The sequence below is a fragment of the Phodopus roborovskii genome, unplaced genomic scaffold (genome assembly GCF_943737965.1).
Source record: "Phodopus roborovskii unplaced genomic scaffold, PHOROB, whole genome shotgun sequence".
NCBI lineage: Eukaryota > Metazoa > Chordata > Mammalia > Rodentia > Cricetidae > Phodopus > Phodopus roborovskii.
Genome location: NW_026125042.1, coordinates 13,018 through 32,680, shown reverse-complemented (window position 1 = coordinate 32,680; position 19,663 = coordinate 13,018). Strand labels below are relative to the sequence as shown.

The window sequence follows — 19,663 nt, the reverse complement described above, 5'->3', positions numbered from 1 at the left end:
GCTGTTTGCTCTCTTTTCTCTCCAGCTTTGAGAAGAACATGTGAAAGGTTTGTTTTCTTTCCTGTCACAGTACTACTGTCTTCTTGCATGGATGCTTTGGTTGTCAATAGCAACAAGAATTAACTGTAAAACCTCAGCCATTTCTCTTGGATTGCATAAATATCCCCATTAAATGAAAGTAAAGGGAAGGAACTCAAAACACTTCAAACAATGGTCAGTGTTGGACCAGCTTAGAATCCAAGGGGTAAGAGAAGAGATGGTTTATTACTTCTCTTTAGGATGAATGCCTTCCAGCTTTAAAACAGAAAACATCCACTTTAACTATGACCCTTTTGTGTATTTGTCTAATTCACTGGAGTATTTTTTTTGAAGTAACAGAAGAAGAATTTGTATGTCTGACTTGACTCAATCAAAGCAATAATTTTAACTATTCATCCAGAATGATTCCACAGTATTATTAAAGTCAAACATTACATCTGCTTGCCAAACTTTTTGTTTTGTTGTTTGTATGTGATGTGATTTGTGTGCAGGCATGTATGCATGAGTGTGTGTGAGTGTGTGTGTGTGTGTGAGTGTGTGTGTGTGTGCATGCATGTGAGTGTAGGGTGTGGACACCAGTGTGAGCACGTGCAGAGGCTGGAAGAGGACACTGGGTAGCTTCCTCTACTGCTCTCTGCCTTATTCTTGCCTGGAGACAGGGTCTATTTCTGCACTAGAAGCTGTTTCTTTGGACTAGGCTGGCTGACAGCAAGCTCCCTCTTGGGATCTGCATGCTTCTGCCTCCTAATGCTGGAATTAGAGGAATGTGCGGTTACACGTGGCTTTTATATGGGTGCTGGGGATTCAAACTCAGGTCCTCATGATCCACTGATCTATCTCCCCAGCCTTTGTTTGCTAGAATTTTAACCCATATTGCTTATGTTCATAATTTGCGCTTTGTTTTTATTGCCTTTAGTTTTATAATTCACCATATCTTGATAGTGACCCGTTTATTTAAGTATAATAATGAGATGCATCATGTATCATTTAAGAAAACACTGAAAATAAATCAAAGCATAAAGAACATTCTAGATGGATAATTTACAGGATGTGTTTATGGCTATGATTATGCATCAGAAATAAAATATAAGAGAATACTATTTCTTTAATACATTCCATAACCAGTTTTGAAAATTTATCAGGAAAAATATTTTAAATTATGTTAAACAAAGGAAAAAGGAGACATTACAGGATAGAGAACATCATTATTTTCAATCTAGCTCTCTACACAGCCTAACAGTTCTATACAATCTTTTTTTTTTTTTTTAATAATATCTTCAGGTTGGGTCACTTTTTAAAGTTAACATGAGTTATTCTGGACAACCTAGATTTAGTGAATTTATTGGTCTAAGTATGCATACTTCTTAAGGTATCTAGCTTAAATCTCAACCAATGTTCCACATTCTAAAATTTAGATTTTAAAACTTATACAAAACTTATTTTTAAGTTAAAGGAATATTAAACATGGGATATGGCCAGGTGGTAGTGGTGCATGCCTTTAATCCCAGCAATCAGGAGGCAGAGGTAGGCGGATCTCTGTGAATTCAAGGCCAACCTGGTCTACAAAGTGAGTTCCAGGGCAGGCTCCAAAGCTACACAGAAAATCCTTGTCTCGAAAAGCCAAAAAACAAAATAAAACAAACAACCATGAAACAGAAGGCTTCAAGAAAGTTTCTCGTGTCTATTCTCTATTGATGGATAAGGACATTTTCCTAGGAGCCTACAGCACAATTTGAAAAGTTGCCTAAAACAAACGCCCTGTATGCGCTTTGTGTCTTAGTGTAGTGCAAGGAGCCCTGGGATGGATATAACATATAATGCAGGAGAATCTGCCCCACTTTCTCCTGGCAATCTCTTTCTCCATAGCTATTGTAAATCGTCATGAGAGTTAAGTACATTCAACATTGTCAGCAAAGTCACTAGTCTATAGTTCAGGACTCTAGAGTCCCCAAAGACTGCTGCAGTCCATCTAAGGCTTCTCATTGATAACACACTGTATTTTGTTTGATACCCTTAAAATTAGTAAGTACAGTAATAAGCTTATGAAATTGTGACAAACCAAATAAAGTGAACTATTCAGTGATTGCCTCTCCTACCTGCTGACACAGATTGGTGGATATGGAGACAGCCCTGAACTGTAGACAATGTTACAGGAAATGAGGGGAGATGCACCTCTGCTGTACAGGATGTACCTAGCATGTGTGTGAGCCATGAGCTTGGTCTCTAGCAAGGGAAGATGATTTTTGTAGCCACATGATGGGGAATGTCCTTCTGTATGCATGTTTCTCTTATTGGTTATGAATAAAACACTGTTTGGCCAATATCCAATAGAGGCAGAAAGACAGGTGTGACTAGGAGATGAGGAGAATTCTGGGAAAAGTAGGCAGAGGGAGCCCTTGAGAAGGACACCATGTGGAGACCTGGAAGATAGGATGTGCCAGGCGATTTCTGGTAAGAGAAGGCCATGTAGAAATACATAAATTAGTAGTAATGGGTTAATAATTAAGATAGAGCTAGCCAATAAGAAGCCCTAGCCATCGGCCAACAGTTTAATAATTAATAAAGCATCCGTGTGTTTATCTGGGGCTGAGAAGGGCAGTGGGAGCTGGCGGGACAAGAAAACTATAGCAACAGTCATGCCTGGTGGCATGCACTTGTAGTAGCAGTGTTCAAGAGACAGAGGCAGAAGAACCACGAGTTTGAGGGCAGCCTGGACTGCATGGTGGGAACTATAAGGGGAGGGGGAGAAGAAGTGAGGAGCAGTCAGACAAGGGCTAAGAACACAATGCCTAAGTTAGTAACCACAGATACCTATGGTGTCCACTTTCTTGTTTGCAGTTTAAATTACGGTAAAGGGTCCTGAGACACCCAATGGTCAGGCCACTTTGGATAGGAAACTTATGGCTGGCGCAATTACCACATAAGCTAGACTGAGGTGCAGAGCGCCTTAAACATGGGGCCTAGCAGGCCAGGTGCCAAGCCCTCACTGGGACAAAAGTGATGGTAGAGTATGAGAGGGAAAGGAACAATGTTTCACCTGCCAAATCCCAACCATCAGCTACCAAGAGTAGCAAGCCTAGAAAGTTCTACATATCCCAACTTTGATGCTCATTCATGACTACTAAAGATAGAGAACTCATTAGCTCAGAAAACAGTACATTTAGCAAACTTATACATTTTTTCTTAGTAATTTTATATATTCTTTGCTTTAAAAAAACCATTTAAAACCCAATTATATGTATTATTTATTTATTATTATTTAGGGTTTTTGAGACAGGGTTTCTCTGTGTAATAGTTCTATCTGTCCTGGAGCTTGCTTTGTAACCTGGAGCTTGCTTTGTAACTCATAAATATCTCTGCCTCTGCCTACCTCTGCTTCCCAAGATTAAAGGCATCCACCACCACGCCTGGCTTCAAAACTCAACTTTAAATAAAAAAGCAAAACTATACATCCAAATCTTAAATTCCTAGCCATATATAGATATATACCAAGATATAGTGAGTAGTTTAACTCATTAACAAATTTTAAACACAATCTGAAAAAAAAACTCTCAAAATACCATATGACATAGAAAATGTAATATCCAGTAAAAAATATTAACTAACATAAGCATATATCAAAATAGGAGATACTAAAGACTATTGGGTTGTGGGAAGCTTACATTAGAAAAGTCTGGAGGAATGGCTTGGTGATTAAGAACACATACTACTCCTACAGAGGACCTAGCTGGTTCCCAACATCCACACTGAGTTGCTCACAACCACCTGGAATTGTAGCTCCAGGGGATACAATACCTTCTCCTAGCTATTGCAGAAGCCTGCACTCATGTAATGGACACACACACATGCACACAGGCACACATAATTTTCAAGACTAAAAAAAGGAGGCTAGAGAGACAGCTCAGCGATTAAGAGCAGTGGTGGCTCTTCTAGAGGACCCAGGTTTAATTCTCAGCACCCACATGACAGCTAGCAACCTTTTGTATCTCTAGTTCCAGGGGATCTGTGCCCTCTTCTATCCTCCATCATCACCAGGGATAGACACATTGCCTAGACATGTATGCAGGCAAAGCGCGCGCGGACACACACACACACACACACACACACACACACACACACAATTTTAAAAAGAAAATCTATAAAAGAATATAATGTTGGGTGGATAGAGAGGTAGGATGAATCTGAGAGAAATTAGGAGAGGAAAACCATGATCAACGAAAATGTATTGTATGAAAAAATTTTTCCATGAAATAAAACGTAAAGAAAGAGAAAAATCTGTGTACAGAGTGGTTACGGTCAACCTCATAATGTGTACCTTTTACCACTTAGGGAACTCATTGGAACTGAATTCATCATTTATGAAAATTAGACTAAAGTTTGTTGGTTGTGGTTGATTTTGTTTTGGTTTTGTTTTAACGGTATCTCACTGTATATTTCTGCCTATCCTGGAGCTCACTCTGTAGACCAGGGGGCCTTGAACTCATGGAAATGTGCCTGCCTCTGCCTCTGCCTCTGCCTCTGGAGGACTAGGGTCAAAGACATGCACCACCATGACTCGAAGAATAACCCTGATTTCACAAAGTGTTTATTAGTCTAGGAACTGCGGAGTGGTTTTCTTCTCCCGTTTGTGTGTACTAGCACAGTTTTATACTGTGATAAAACAGCTGCTAACATTCCACAGATGATCTCTGTGGAAGGCAACCCTGACCAACCACAGGGTCTGGTCATGTGTTAACAGGAAAACAGTCAGTTCTGGAGAATTTATGCCATTACTCCATAGAGTGGTTAGAGAGATACTGACCAAATGAAGTATTCAGCTTTAAATTTTACCAACAAAATCGTCTATATTAAATCCTTAATCACAAATCTTCATTTCCCAAGGTGTAGTACCTACCAATACTGGCCCAGACTTTTAGTATAGCAAGCTTCATTGGAAAGTGAGGGCTTCTGATAAAACAGAAACATCTATTTGTTTTCTAAAATCATCTACAATATTCCAAAGTAAAAAATAAATCTGATATTTCTATCTTCCTCCATCAAATTACATTGATTTAGTAGTTTTATCAGGATGAATTATAAAAACTATGAAATTATATTGAATGAGCAAACAGATGATGTTCATGAGTATTTACCACACACCATAATAACTCATCTGGGTTATACTGTACTCCCTATGTTGGCTTTAATGGGAACTTTATTATGGCTATAACTGTCTCCTTAGTTATGTATTAATAATAATAAGTATGAGAATCAAAACTCTATAATGATGCTAGTATACATTAAAGTAGAAAATTATATTTGGTATCACTTAACCAAATGCTATACCTTATAACATGCAATTTTTTAGTGAGTACAATTGGTTTGCTTCTTGTCCCAACACGTTCTTAGGGAAGCACTTTAGACCAATGCCACTGACTTTTTCCCTAAGCTAAACTGTTCTGACTATCTACTACTTTTTGAAGACAGATCTTTCATTTGTTCTCGTTAAGGAGAAAATGCTAACTCCTCAGTTCTCTGGGGCCGTTCAAAGTGAGAATCCAAGCACACTGGATTGCTACTTCATGTCAGTGTCTGAGGAATGGGCATCTCTACTTCTCCTGTGATCTTTCAGAGCATATACCACCCTCTTGTGATTATTTGGACTTCTGTGATGGTTTGATTTCAGACAGGAGGGAGGGTGAAGAAGGAAGAAATGAAACTAGAGAGGAAGGGAGACCCCGAGAAACTCTATAGGGGAACATGCCCCCCGACTTCAGGTCCCATTGCCAAAGGAACTTGGCGAGGAGTCTACGTGAATCGGCCCTTCCTCACACTGTAGTGAAAAGCAAAGACTTAAGTTTGGGTTCCAGCCCATCATGCGTACAGTACTTTCTTCATGCTCTGTTTCTAGTCTATTCAGGCCCCCGTGGCTTACGTAGAGCAGCCTCCTGTGAGGCGCAGCTAGATCAGGAAATCAAGCAGGGATCATGTGGACTCCTCTGTAAAGTATATAAATGCTTTCAAGAGATGAACATAGCCAAGAAACCAGCATTGTTGCTGGGTTCACTGACCATTAGCCACACTATAGTGGTGCTGGATATGGTATCTGTGTTTGTCTCTGTCTCCAAACCATATTTCCCATGGTGTGATGGGTGCATGGTGAGATGGTGGTGAGTTAATACGGTGATGTCTAATGGGAATAAATTAATGTAAGGATTTCCCACTGGTTTCTTTGCAGGCCTACTGATAGTGGAGCCCACTGACTGCCTCCATGTACTCTACCCGCAATGCTCATCTCCTGCCCTCTGCCTCTCACTTTTTACTTAAACATTCATTTCATACTTTAAAAAAAAAAAAAGACGAAGAAGATTTTGGAAAAGCACAATATCCAAATGAGATGGAGCATAAACACATAGGATTAAGGAGATCAAGTCTACATATCTTTTAAGGCGCCTTCAAAGGGACCAAAAGTAGAAACTGACTAAGCAGAAAATGTCACTTTATAAAATCAGTCATGACTTATTCTCCTTTTAATTCTATTTGTATAAGGAAAGTTTACAGTAAAATTAAAACTCTGTGTGTGCAGGAACGGGATGTCACTGTGGGTTCTCCCATATTTAGCTGTACAGAGAGAGCAGCGAAGAGGACACATGTCCAGCTAGTATTGCACTTGGTGTAACTTGTAAGAACACAATACTGAAAACCACCTTAGTGCATATGAGTGGGAGATTATTATTGTACATCTGTATGCTAGCAAACAGCAAAGCCATTTATAAGGCTGAGTCAGGTTTACGTGAACCTGTAAGGACTGCTCTTTTAAACACTTTTGTTAAGGTGTAGGAGAGTTTTAATTTTTGCTGATGTTACATGAGAAGTGACAATCTTAAAAATATTTAGACATTTCTGCAGAGATTAGTAAGGAACAATTGGGATTGTCCACTTGGGACTAGAACTTAGTGTCAAAAAAAGGTAACAATACTTACCACTATTGCAGCTCCAATGGGCTTTCTCTCCATCCTTTTCCCCCTCTACTCCCTTCTCTTTCTTTCTTTCTTTTTTTTTTTACTTAAATATTCACTTCTTACTTTTTTTTAACAAAAGATGAGTTATGTAAACAACTTAACCAAAATAGACAATAGAAAATGTAAAACCATATATATCCCCAAAGGGCGAAAAACATTTTCATAAGAGCTTTTGGTCTTTTTTCTTATAATGTGTCCCCAGAAAGCATTCTCCTCTTGCCTTCTACTCCTCCTTCATAGATCATGGATCCAGTAACGCAGCACACACTATGTGCACAGACACACTGAATCAGTGCTGAGGTTGAAAGATAATGGCAGCAATTCCTTACAGAGTGTGTGGCTCTTTCTAACGACTAAAAAAAGATTCCACACTCATGAAGAGTAGACACACCTGATGGCTGCAAGTCAGGGGGAGATTCCGGCAAATGGACCAATCTCAGCCCATCCTGTCAATGTCAGCCAACGGCACTAGTCCAGGGGGAAACAAGAGACTGGGATCTGACTAACCAGAGACTTCCTTGGAAGAGATGGGAGGACAGCATCCTAAAATCAAGCTAGGAACAACAGACCAGTCTCTGGATTCAGCATCACCAAGTGGGAAGCCACTCCCCAATTGACCAAAGTTAAGAAGATGTATGCTTCCCGGACATACACAAACATTTATCTTTCCTACATATTAGAATGCTGTGCCTCAGCATTTATCAGCATTATATTCAAGGTTATTTTAGAAGCAGCATACAGATCCAGAACTGAAGGACAGGTTAATGAATTACAGGACAGCTACACAATGAATCCACAAAAAGGGGACTTTTCCTACACAGATGATAAGGAAATAGCTGTAAGATGTTCTGCGATGAAGGCACAGACAGCAGTTTATCTACTTTCCTCTATTTGTATAGAGCAAGTAGATGGCAAGGGAGACAGAGAAGGTGCGCAGAGAATGAGAAATAGCTCTGCAAGGTATAGAGGACCGCCAGTGACACTTATTTCTCCGAGGAGTGGTTATCTCAGGAAATGAATTCAGTTTCCTTTTTAAATGAACTGAGATTCTAAAAGGAAAACGTTGGGGAAAACGTAAAAACCTGCAAACAAGGAAAGGAAAAGGCACGCTCTCTCTGGCAGCACAAACTAAGACTGTAAAGCTACAGAGATCACCATGGCCCCCACACACGGATGACACACAAATTGTGAAAAGGGCTCCATATTTTTCTTGCATCGATTTCTGTATTGGTGTGAATCTGCAAACTTACAGTAAGTTCTGAATGGGGGGAAAAGAAAGAGTGGAAAAGGCAAAGCTGCCTCTGCGCTGTAATAAAGGTTAGGTCAGCAGACTCTGCTTTCCTCCCCTGCCCCTCTTCGCAGTTAGCGTCCAAACTCTGCATCAAATACCACCCCTTAATTGCTGTGGGATCCATGTGGAGTGGGTCACCGACCATCATCTCAAAAGCAGCAGGTCTGACTTAAACTGCACAGAGCGTGAATGCAGCAGACAGAGTACCAAGTAGGAAGGCTGTGCAGGACACAGGGTTAGGGTGTTTGGTAGGGAGGCACACCTGCCGTGTGCAGCTGATCACGTTTTTTTGAGCTTGTGTGTTCCTGTGTAGCGGTGTGAGGGGACAGGCCACCTCTAACTCTCGAGAGTCTAGGGTGCTTGCTTCCCTTTGCACTAGCCCAGCCCTTCAACCTGAGAAGTACTAAAACCTCTAATCCGTAAAGGTTAAGAGCTGCCCACATTAACTGTAGGAAGGAACTTGGGAAACCAGTGGCTCTTAATAGAATTATTGCAAAGAGCAGTTCTAATCGTGGAAAGGAGGGTAAGAGCAAAGCCATTTCTTTACAACTTCACTTTGAAGACTACACACACTCAAAAGCTACCTGTTTGAGAAGGTCAAGATTCTTCAACACTACTTTGTGCTTGGAATCTGCATTCCTAGACCACTCAGAGTCACTCAAGGAACATGGTGTTCTTAAACAGCCTTTCCAGGGAAGTGGTCGTTGAATAACCTTTGTTAGAAAACAACATGAAGCCCAACTTCACTTCCTAAGGATTTGGGGATTCAGGTTTTGTGACAAAAGTAATTCTAAAATTATCCATCCCTTGCTTTTATTCCCACTTCAAAAACAAACAGAAGAGAGTCTCTGTTCTAATCCCATAATTAGGAGAGGAAGCTAAAAACACTCAGGACAATGGGTTTGCTCGGATCCTTTAAGCTGACCATTGCTGCTTGCCAGCAGTCTCTAATGTGGCTCCAGACAGCACCCCTACCCAGATTCCCTGTTATTCCTGGGACATACACAACTGTACAGTTAAAAATAAGCTTTCAGCATAAGACATAATCCATGATCAACAAAAGTTGTTTTGCTTGTTGACTACCGATGGAAAGATGTTTGCTAGGAGTAACCTCTGCCGGGGGACAATACGTGTGACTTTCCCAGACGACCTCCTTTGAGGTCCACTCCACATGGATCCCACAGCAATTAAGGGGTGGTATTTGATGCAGAGTTTGGACGCTAACTGCGAAGAGGGGGAGGGGAGGAAAGCAGAGTCTGCTGACCTAACCTTTATTACAGCGCAGAGGCAGCTTTGCCTTTTCCACTCTTTCTTTTCCCCCATTCAGAACTTACTGTAAGTTTGCAGATTCACACCAAAAGAATTTCTCATTTACTCGCAATTATTTTAAAGAGGGCATTCAAAACCTAAATTACCAAAAAACAGAGCTTAGAAAGTAGCGTGGATGTGGGTAACAAATCAATGACCCGTGCAAGGACCAAAAAATTAACAAATCATCTTTTCACAAGACTCCATTTCTGAGCAAAGACACAAGAAAGCAACCGTAAAATGTAAGTATCTCATTTACTGTAATGACGCTCTGTGCCTTGGTCAGACAGCCTCCACTTGAAATGCAGAAACAATTCAGTACTGTGCTCCCAATATCCACAGCCACCAGCATACTCTGTCTAGCTCCAATAATCAGATAACCACAAAACGGTTGCAGAAGGAATTGCTATTTCACAGTCCCTTCTTTATTAACCTTAAGTTTAGAGTTAAGGCTGAAATCTTCAGGCGGGCTCTGTCCAGCCTTAGCTAACTTAAGAGACACGACAGGAGGAATGAGCTCAGAGCTAACAGAGCAGTCCGTCTGTGGGTGTATGTATTCACTTGCCCAACTCTCCCGTGGAAACTTAACACATATCTGCATTTGCCCTGCTCTTAAGGATAAAGGATACCATCTCAATTCATATCATTTCCTTCAGTTCCCTGATGGCCAAAGAACTCTAAGCTGAAGCCTAGATTGAGCTGTACTTTGAAATGCCCTTTTTTATCTCCAGAAAGTGCTTTCAACAAAAATACTGTTGTCTGAAGCAATATGTCCAGTGTGATCTCTGTGATGAAGGGGAGAAATCACAGAGCTTAGTGGCAGACACTAAGTTCTCAGACTGACTTTGCAGGAAGCCAGGTGGCTAAGCAGATGCAAAAGCAGGGGGCTCTCCGTCCCAAGCCCAGAGTCTTTCTTTTTTGTTTGTTTTGTTTGTGAAATGAAACACAGAAACCCAAGAAATCTCAGCTTGCAGGGGGAGAGAGAAAATGTATATAATTAATATGAAATATGCTACGGAGATGAGGGACAAGCTCAAAAAACAGAAAGTTACAAGCAAGAAACAAATATAGTGTGACAATATTTGAGAGACTAAGGTACTATGTGCTCCAAATATGTAGCCACCAATAAGTGAACATAAGAGAATTCCGTCTGAAAATAAAGGACCCCATTAATATTCAATAAATTCAAAGCCCAAGACAATTAGAAAATCAAATGTGGAATTTTCAATGTGCAAGACATCTATTTATGAGCCAAGAACATAAAACAAAGAGTCACAGAATAAAAAGACACCAAGTGTCTGACCCAAAAAAGAACTATGAAAACACAGCCTGCCTATTTCTGGAAACTGCCATGCCGTCCCAACATAGTAGGAATGCTGGGATTGGCCTCTGGGTACACAGGCAGGAAATATGAGGACAGACCCCATGCCCAACGGGCTGTTTCTCTACTCTGTCCTTCAGTCGCCCTGGAGAAAAAAGATGAAAGTCCCTGAGTTAAATGTGGCTTTGTAACTAATGGTGGCAAATCAAAGGGGAGATCAGACAATTCCATGACTCTGCAGTCTCTAAATGAGTCCAGGAAAAGGAGAGCAAGTAGGGATGAGATGGAGAAGGTTTTGTGTAGATATCTGACTCAGGTGACTGTTGGGTCAAAATATGTCACGAATGTTCAACCCAATGGAGGAGACACTCACTGAAGGGTCGCTGCACAAAGGCCATAAAGTCTAATAGACAATATAACATGGGCACGGCTTTCCCCAAGAACACATATTCTTAGAGATAAACAGAAGGGCCCTGTGTAACAGGTGGTCACAGCTAGCATTTGCCTTGCTGTGCTGTTTTGAAGGAAAATCCCAGAGTGAGTCAATCAGAGAAGAATCGTGGCACCTTTGATATGGAAGTGACATGGAAAAACAAAAAACAAAAACAAAAAACAAAAAAACTCAGATTATTAACGGCCAGAGAGCCAAAAATATCATTCACATTGTGTTTTTTAGAACCAGGTTAAAAATCACATAGGCAATGGACTACCAGATTCAAATCAAGGCGTTTTCCTTGAATCGAATGCAAAACGTCCAGTTCCGTAAAGGCATTCACAACAGTCAGGAGTGTTTGGGTACTTCCTTCATCCCACCTTTTGGTGCTGTTCTGCTCCTTTGAGCTGACCTCTTGCCCTCCATTCCTCTACCTTAGATCAAAACAAAGGCAGGCAGACCCTGAGCCGACAGCAGGCATTTGGACCATCTACGATTCTGCAAAAGGCAAACAGACAGAATACTTCTCCCTCTTAGTTCGTCTTCACAGTCTTGCCATCTTCAGCATCTAAGGCCCCTTCCAGGGTAAAGGAACTTCATTTCATCGAAACAGGGAGCCTTGGGACCATTTTTAATCTGGCCAGTAGTGAAACTCAGTGCATACGTTCCCAGATTTGGTAGCATGTATTTACTCCCCCTGCCCTGTCCAGGGCTGCAGCCATCCCGGACGCTGAACATGACCAGGTACAAGTGCAGAGTTTGCAGGAAGAATTTCAGTGCTTTACAGATGCTAGCTCCTTTCAGGGTTGTGTGTTGATAAGGTGTGTAGTATTTCAGACTGATTACAGAGATGAAGAAAATGGAGGAAGCACAGGAATGATGAATTATTAACCAAGGTCACACAGCCAAGAAGGTCAAACTGGAATTTGAAACCAGGCTGTCTAGAACCAAAGTCCATGTTGCCCTTGGTTGTGCTGGCTCCTGAACTTAACCGCATCTCAGATGAACCATGGTGTGCGAAAGACAGTCTTACACACCTGTGATGTGACCGTTTTAACCTCCGCTTTCTACATTTCACTTTCCTCACATTCTCAGGAATAGCCGGGGGGGGGGGGGAGAGAAATGCTGAATGTCCCCACTTCACATTCTTGTAGAAACAAAAGGAAGGTTTGAAAATGGCAGTGTCTCTCCCCTCTGTTAGGAAATGCACAGGAGAAAGAAAAGGTTTTGGGATGCTCTTGGGTGGTTACATTTCATAACACCACTGTGACTTTAAAAGGCCTCCGTACTTGTTCAGATTTAGATTTGCCAAGCTAGTGCATACTTAAGAAATTTTAATTACTTGCTACAGAAAAGTAGAACAGCTTCTAGTGTTGCTTGGGAATTCCACAGCAGGATGTCTTGAGAGAACTCAGGAGTCTTCACCCTAGAATTCTTTCAACACACCTGGCATCGAACCTACATTCTCCTAATCCCTGCCTCTAGGGCAGGTGTGAAGGTGTGCCCCTCTGCTGCACAGGGCATCCTGCCAGGGCAGGGCTCCTTAACCCGGGTGGGGGCTGGGCGACTGACTGCACGGACCTCCGGGCCCTTCACTGTTCAATTTGCCAGTTTCCGGAAAATTCCAGCAGAGAGGAAGGCAAGTGAGCTCCTTCCTACAAAGAGGCTGACCCTGCTCTCATCTGGGATGGATTTGTTTTACTAGTGGGCCAAGAGAGACGACCCAGCCCTCTCATCCACCTTCGTCCCCGACAGCCTCTGGCTGCCAGGATTTCTAACACTGTCATGTATTTGGCACCCTACCATCCCACATCCTACCAGGGACCAGTGCTGTTCTGGACCAATTTCCTCTGAAAGAACTTCACTGAGCAGTGAAAGCAGGACTGTGGTGTCTGGTCCTTTCATGTACTAAAACCAGCAACTCCATCTCTCTTTAGCAAGAGGCGATGCCCCAAAGGAGCAAGGGCCACTGCTTATGAGTCACAGGAAGCCTCTTCCCTTGCTTGTCCCCAACGAGAGACAACAGCCTGAATGTGCACTGACCAACTGTGACAATCACTCTCCTTCCTCAACAAAGTTAAACATCCGAGTATTCTTGACAGTAGCTGATGGAAGTCATTGTCTTCCTGACTCCTTACACCGCCAGTCCATATCTAGGCTACTGCCCTCTAACCTTCTCCATCATCCTTCCCTGACACTCCATGCCCGACAAGATGTCCCAAGGTGGAGCCCAGCTCAGTTCCCATCATCTTACCAGATACTGTGCTCAAAAGATGCCTCAGAAAACTACTTGGTCACTTGGGGTGGGATGTGTCCCTTTGTGGAGGGGGGAGGAGTAAACAGGAAGACCAGGATAAATGTTTGAGATACGGGTCTAAGTAAAATCTGAGACGTGCTAAATTACTCAAATTTTCATTTAGGACCAGAATGTTTATCATTCAAGGGTCTATTTTGGTCATGAGTAAAATAGGAATCAGTGTTCTGATATGGCACTTACTATGTGACTGGTCAGTTATGGGATTTACAAATGATGTGTCCCATGACTCTATTGGTTGGCCCATGTAGATGTCACTATAACTTCTCTTCCTAAAAAAGAAAAATGGCAAATGTGCCACCTTACACTATAGCCCTGGTGAAGATTTTACAGGCACTCTTAAGTTCCAAGTTTATTTAGTGTAAATATCGTCTAGACACATTATCTCACCTTCATCTCAGAGCTGGGAGCAAAGGAAGAAATAAGCCTGATAAGAGCCCTATAATGGAAGAAGCTAAGAACAAAAGCTAAATGGCTAGCACTGGGCTGGAGAGATGGCTCAGTGGTTAAGAGCACTGGCTGCTCTTCTAGAGGACCTGGGTTCAATCCCCAGCACCCACAAAGTACAAAGACATGCATGCAAGCAAAACACCCATAGGCATAAAATAACAACAACAACAAAGGACAGCAAGGCAGGTGGCCCTGTGAGCAGTAAAGCTGGCACCACAACCCTGGTGCTTTTGGAAAGGGGCAAAATAAGGATTTGGGTCAGATCTGCATAGCCAAGAATGGCTCAGCAATGGCAAACCCTCCAGAGTGCAGAGTAAAGTCTCGAACCATGGTGGAAAGGTACACTCCCCAGGAACTGGGGCCTCCAGACCTGTACTCACGTTGACACTGTCCCCAGGACTGTCGAGCCCATCCCCAGCAGCAGTCAACCCTGCCACCATACCGACACAGGCCAATCGAAGAAACTATTTGCCTGGGCCACCTACCAAACAAACAAACAAAAAGGTAAAATAAATAAAGACACTTGAGATTTAAAATAGTTTTCTCTTTGTTTTATTTAGATATATTGAAGCCACACCACAAACTCCTTATTGTCTGTAGGGATTTGAGGACAAGACACCTTCTCAGTAGAAGTTCTTCAGTGACCTACTTTCTAATTGTAAAGTTAAACACACACACACACACACACACACCACGCAGGAGTAGGAGCCACCTGAAACTGAAGCTCGGGCCACCATTCCAGGGTGGTTTCTGAAAGATTTGAAATAAAACAGATGCCCCAGACTCACAGCTGTTGGGGCTGGGGGAGGCAGTTTTGGCTAATGCACCATACACTGATGCACCGTACACCGAAAAGCGTTGAGTAACAGAAGACCTGTCAAAGCAGAAAGAATTTCTGCTTAGTATAAAGGCAGATGAGGAAATGGGCAAGAAGAGGTTACTCAAAAATCAAATGCAACAAAGCTCTTTTGGATACAATTGCCCCCTCCCGTCACTGCCAAGCTATGAGAGAGGTCTAAAACCAAGGAATTTAAACTGTGGGGAATGTATCAAGTGTCCTTGTGTTTTGCAAGCTGTCTGCATCAGCAGATCATAGTATTTCCCTCTCTGATGTAAAGCATGCGCAGAGACTGAAATCTTAGGATGCAGATCGTATGCATCAGATAGCTCTTCGCACCCTGTTTAGATTCACACCTACCAGATTCCTTGTACATCTAAACAGTGTTTCTTGTAAATGTGTATGCCCCAAAGTAATGCACTACAATTTCAAATGTAGGCAAAGAATTGATTTTGAAAAGAAAAGCCTTAGCCTCTGACTGCTTTATCTTTTCAATTCATCTTCTCTTACCCTCAGGCCCAAAGTACAAAATAACCCCCTAACTTTCTATTTCCTCCGACCAGGTGGTGAACAAGGAGAGCTGCTGCCTTCTCCCTTCCGCACTCCACCGCTTCCCCTCCGGTCCCCTCCAGGGACAAGAAAGCCAATCAATCTTGGAATTGATTCGTTCCAAGATTGCAGGTAAAACAGGTGCGGCATCTTCAAGGCAGCCGAGGGACAGGCTCTGAAGGTGGGGGCAGGGGTGGGCGGTGTAAGCCAACGGGAAACCTGTCCAGCTGAGGGCCAGTGGGGACTGAGGGGAGCGACCCTCGCGCAGAGCTGGAGATCTTGGAGGAGAGCGCACGCCGCTCAGCCTCAGGAGGACACGCTGAGTGACAGCAGAGACCCAGCTCCAAGCTGTTGGGACCTGTCAGAGCACGCATCCCATCCGTCAGGCCCGCCAGGTCTGAGCCGTGCCGCGTGGACAACACACACACACACACACACACACACACACACACACACACACACACACACACAGAGAGAGAGAGAGAGAGAGAGAGAGAGAGAGAGAGACCGTCCCCTCTCAGTCCTACACACACACACACACACACACACACACACACACACACACACACACACACCCGTCCCCTCTCAGTCCTCATGCTCGGGGAGCTCGCGGCTGCCCCGGGTTCCCGAGTAGAGCCCTCGTCGCCACCCTTTGTGGAGCCGCCGCCGGGTCACCTGCAAGTTTCCCCTCGGGACACAGTCCACCCTGGGCACTGGCCGCGGGCTGCTGGGACGCCCCGTTCGTCACCTGTGTCCCTGCGCCGACTCGCGCTCACCGCACACGGGGCACGAGCCCGCGGCGGCTCCCCAGCCCCGAGCGAGGCCGCGCGGTCGGGGGTTCTTGCTGGAAAGGAGAGGGCGCCGGAGACCCCGCCTCACCTCCCATCGAAGTTGGCGGCCGCCTGCAGGTAGAGCGAGGTCGCGAGCACCAATGCCAGGAGCACGGCCATGCCGGCGGGCCAGGGCGCGGGGCGCTCGGGGTTGCGGGGAGCTGTGCGTCCCGGGCTCCCCCGGTTGCTTTCGGCGCGACACCCGCTGCTGCTGCTGCTGCTGCTGCCGGGACGCACAGGCGCGGCGCGCAGCCGGGCAGGTCTGCGGCGGGGCTGGCTGAGCCCTCCGGCTCCCTCGCGGCGAGGGGAGGTGCTGCGGCGGGAGCCGCGCCGCCCGCGGGGAGGGGCGAGGCGGCAGGGACGCGCCGCTCAGCCCGCCCGCCCCGCCGCCCTCGTGCCCTGGGCGCGCCCGGGCCCCCGCCGCTGGGGCAGCTCGGGGGCGGGGACGCCGCGCGCCAGCCCCGTCTACCACGAGTGGCGCTCGCCCCGGGGGGCTGCGAGAAAAGTTGCGTGAGCACAGCCTGGGAAGAGGGCGAGCTGGGTGACCCTGCCGGAAGGGGGTGAGCCCGAGGAAAGCTGCGGGAGTGGGAGTGGCGCGGGGGTGGGGTGGGTGGGGAGCGGTGTGAGCTCTGCGGGCGTCACCCAGACAGGTGGGATGCAGAGGGAGAACCCGGGCTTCCGCACCAACACGGAGGGGCTCTTGGACTGATGGAGGAGGACAGATTCGTCTCGTGCAGACGCAAAGCCATGTGCCTTTGGAACTGAAAAAGGTGTTTGAATCTCAGGGCCGGGTTTGAAGAAGAGACTGTTCCTGTTCCCCCCCCCCCCCCCCGCAGCTCCACTCTGCGCACGCGGACGGCAGGGCAAGTGCGCCCCCCTTGCCCCAAGGGTTGTTACCACCTAGGCAGCTTTGTGGTGGCTGGTCTTGAGAGGACCTCTGCAGAACCGTTTGAAGTAGTTAATTTCTCTATTGTTGCAGAGTAAAAGTATTAAACCAAAGGACTGCTCATGTGCAAATACACCCTAAAACACACGTTTAAACTTAAATCATCCCTCTCCCCAAACCATACCGCAGTGGCTGTCCTGTCCTTCTCTTCTCAGTCCATGGGTCAATTGGTCTTCTGGCACCCCTCCAGGCATGCCTACCCACTAAGGACGTTGTCTGTACAGCTCATTGCCTCCCTTTAGTCTGTTCAAACATCGCCCGAGAAACCAAATATGTACTGTTTAAAACTCTTATCTACCCTCTGGCGTTGCTTCCCATAATACTTTGCCTTCTCCTCATCCTACTGTTCTTCTGTCCTACTGTATAACATGTCTATATGTCTTCTTTCTGCTATCGTGTAAACCCTAGAAGAATAGCTATCTTTGTTTAGTACCGACAACACTGCCCGCCACATAGTAGGTGCTTACAAATGTTGAGGAGCATTTGCTACATTACAAATGTCACACTCCCTACTCATCTTTTTGAGGTTATTGCTACTTCAAGTTGTTAAAGAAAAGTTCTGTGGCAGAATGGCTGGCACTATCCTGACTTATCAGTGTGTATAAAAATAGAAATTTTCTGCAAGAAAAGGAAAAATAATGGTTCCACCTTAAACGTCTTTTTGATTTCCTAGTTGTTTTCTGTTATTAAAACATGTTTCTATTTTAATCTCAGAAAACATCCATGCCAGTTCAGGCTTGGGACATTGTTTAAGAAAAACAGCTTGGTGTCATCCATTTGAGATGCTTCTAAGGAAGTCCAAAAAAATGTAAGAGTCAGAGTAGTTTTTTTTTTTTTTTTTTTCCTGCTCAGCTGCAGAAAAATCAAACTTTCGTAAATGTAGGCTTGCTTCCAGGCTCACTGGCCACTCCTTAGTTGCCTTCATTGCTTATTGGCTGTGTTGGGCTCCTGAGTAACCTCTATCAACATAGTGGATATTTGAGTTAGCCCATGGGCAACATTCAGAAGGGTAGAGATAAGATGGAGAGCTTACATGTTCTGACATAGATCTCTCTTTTTATTTGGCCAGGAAAATACCCCATCTTACTTCTTCACTTGAGCAATCTCCAGTTCCACTTTTGAGTCTGTGCTTTGCTGATAACCAAACGTATTTCTGACGTGTTTTTGGCTTGTCTCCTGGCATGGACTTCTGTAATACTATATGTCTCCAAGAGTAGATCTTGGTGAATCATGGTGTAATTACCCACCTGCCACTTTCAGTCTCTCTAGCCAATAGGAAGCCAAAGACAATATTTATCTTGTCACTACGTCCTGGCTGCTCAGCACACTGACTGGCATGGGGCAGTAGGTTGGGTTGGATTGACAGATATACTGCCGGATGAACTTTAGCTTCTGCCTTGAGTCTGTTGGATTATGGTTTAAGAAGACTATACAGGATTTCCAAGGTGTATCAGATCATTGTGTTAAAATTAATAAGCCGGACATTGGTGGCAAATGCCTTTAGTCCTAGCACTTGGGAAGCAGAGGCAGGTGGATCTCTGTGAGTATGAGGTCAGCCTGGTCTACAGAGCTAGTTCCAGGACAGGCTCCAAAGCAATACAGAGAAACCCTGTCTCTAAAAACCAATAATAATAATAATAATAATAATAATAATAATAATAATAATATAATGAACACCAGCAATATTTTTAAAAGCAATGGGATCCCTACAACAGTTTATTATCTCAATCATTTTTGTTTTTCCAGTGCTAAAAATTAAGTTCAAGATTTCCTAAATGCTAGGCAAGCACTCTACTACTGAGCTGCATTTTCTGTCCCACTATTTCACAGCAAGAATGAGATCAAATATCTTACCTCTAGCATTAACTGCACTTAACCAGCAGGACAAACGGTAAGTTAGGTTTCTTAACTCACAGTGACACCTTGAAAGGAGTGATCACAGTTTTCTCACATACAGGTCAGTATCTGCCATTGCAGCATGGTGATAGAAAGTACCAATTAGAACCAAATATCTAACTTCCAACCTGGAGGGATTACAAATGCCTGATCGCTTATTCCTTTGATTTCAACAAATCATCGTTCGAGAGACTACAGTCATTTTTAGGTGCTAAGATCCCAGCCGGAGGCAGATCAGGCCCTGCCCTGACCTAGTCTCTATCCCATTGAGGAAGCAGAGCAGGGGTGAAGTGAGGAGGGTAACGGAAGGCTGTCCAGTGCTGTTTTAGTTGTAGGGCTTTGGGAACCACTGGAGAGGTGGGTTTTGAACCTAGACTCAGGGAGAAGGGAATAGTAGAAGGGTAAGTGTGGGTGTTCAGCTTAAGAGCAGAGCAAGATGTCTTCTCT

General features: G+C 44.2%; 1 protein-coding gene and 1 pseudogene across 1 annotated transcript in view; one reads left to right on the top strand and one right to left on the bottom strand.

Annotated features, from left to right (window-relative positions):
* The window catches only part of LOC127216786 (nephronectin-like), a 68,644-nt gene extending 52,056 nt beyond the window's left edge, over positions 1-16,588 (bottom strand). Inside the window, 2 exon segments of the mRNA XM_051177681.1 lie at positions 14,538-14,638; positions 16,424-16,588. Coding sequence (XP_051033638.1) covers positions 14,538-14,638; positions 16,424-16,494 — 172 coding nt within the window. The 5' untranslated portion in view covers positions 16,495-16,588.
* LOC127216877 (uncharacterized) lies at positions 8,149-8,249 on the top strand (annotated as a pseudogene).
* Positions 16,589-19,663: the final 3,075 nt, after the last annotated feature.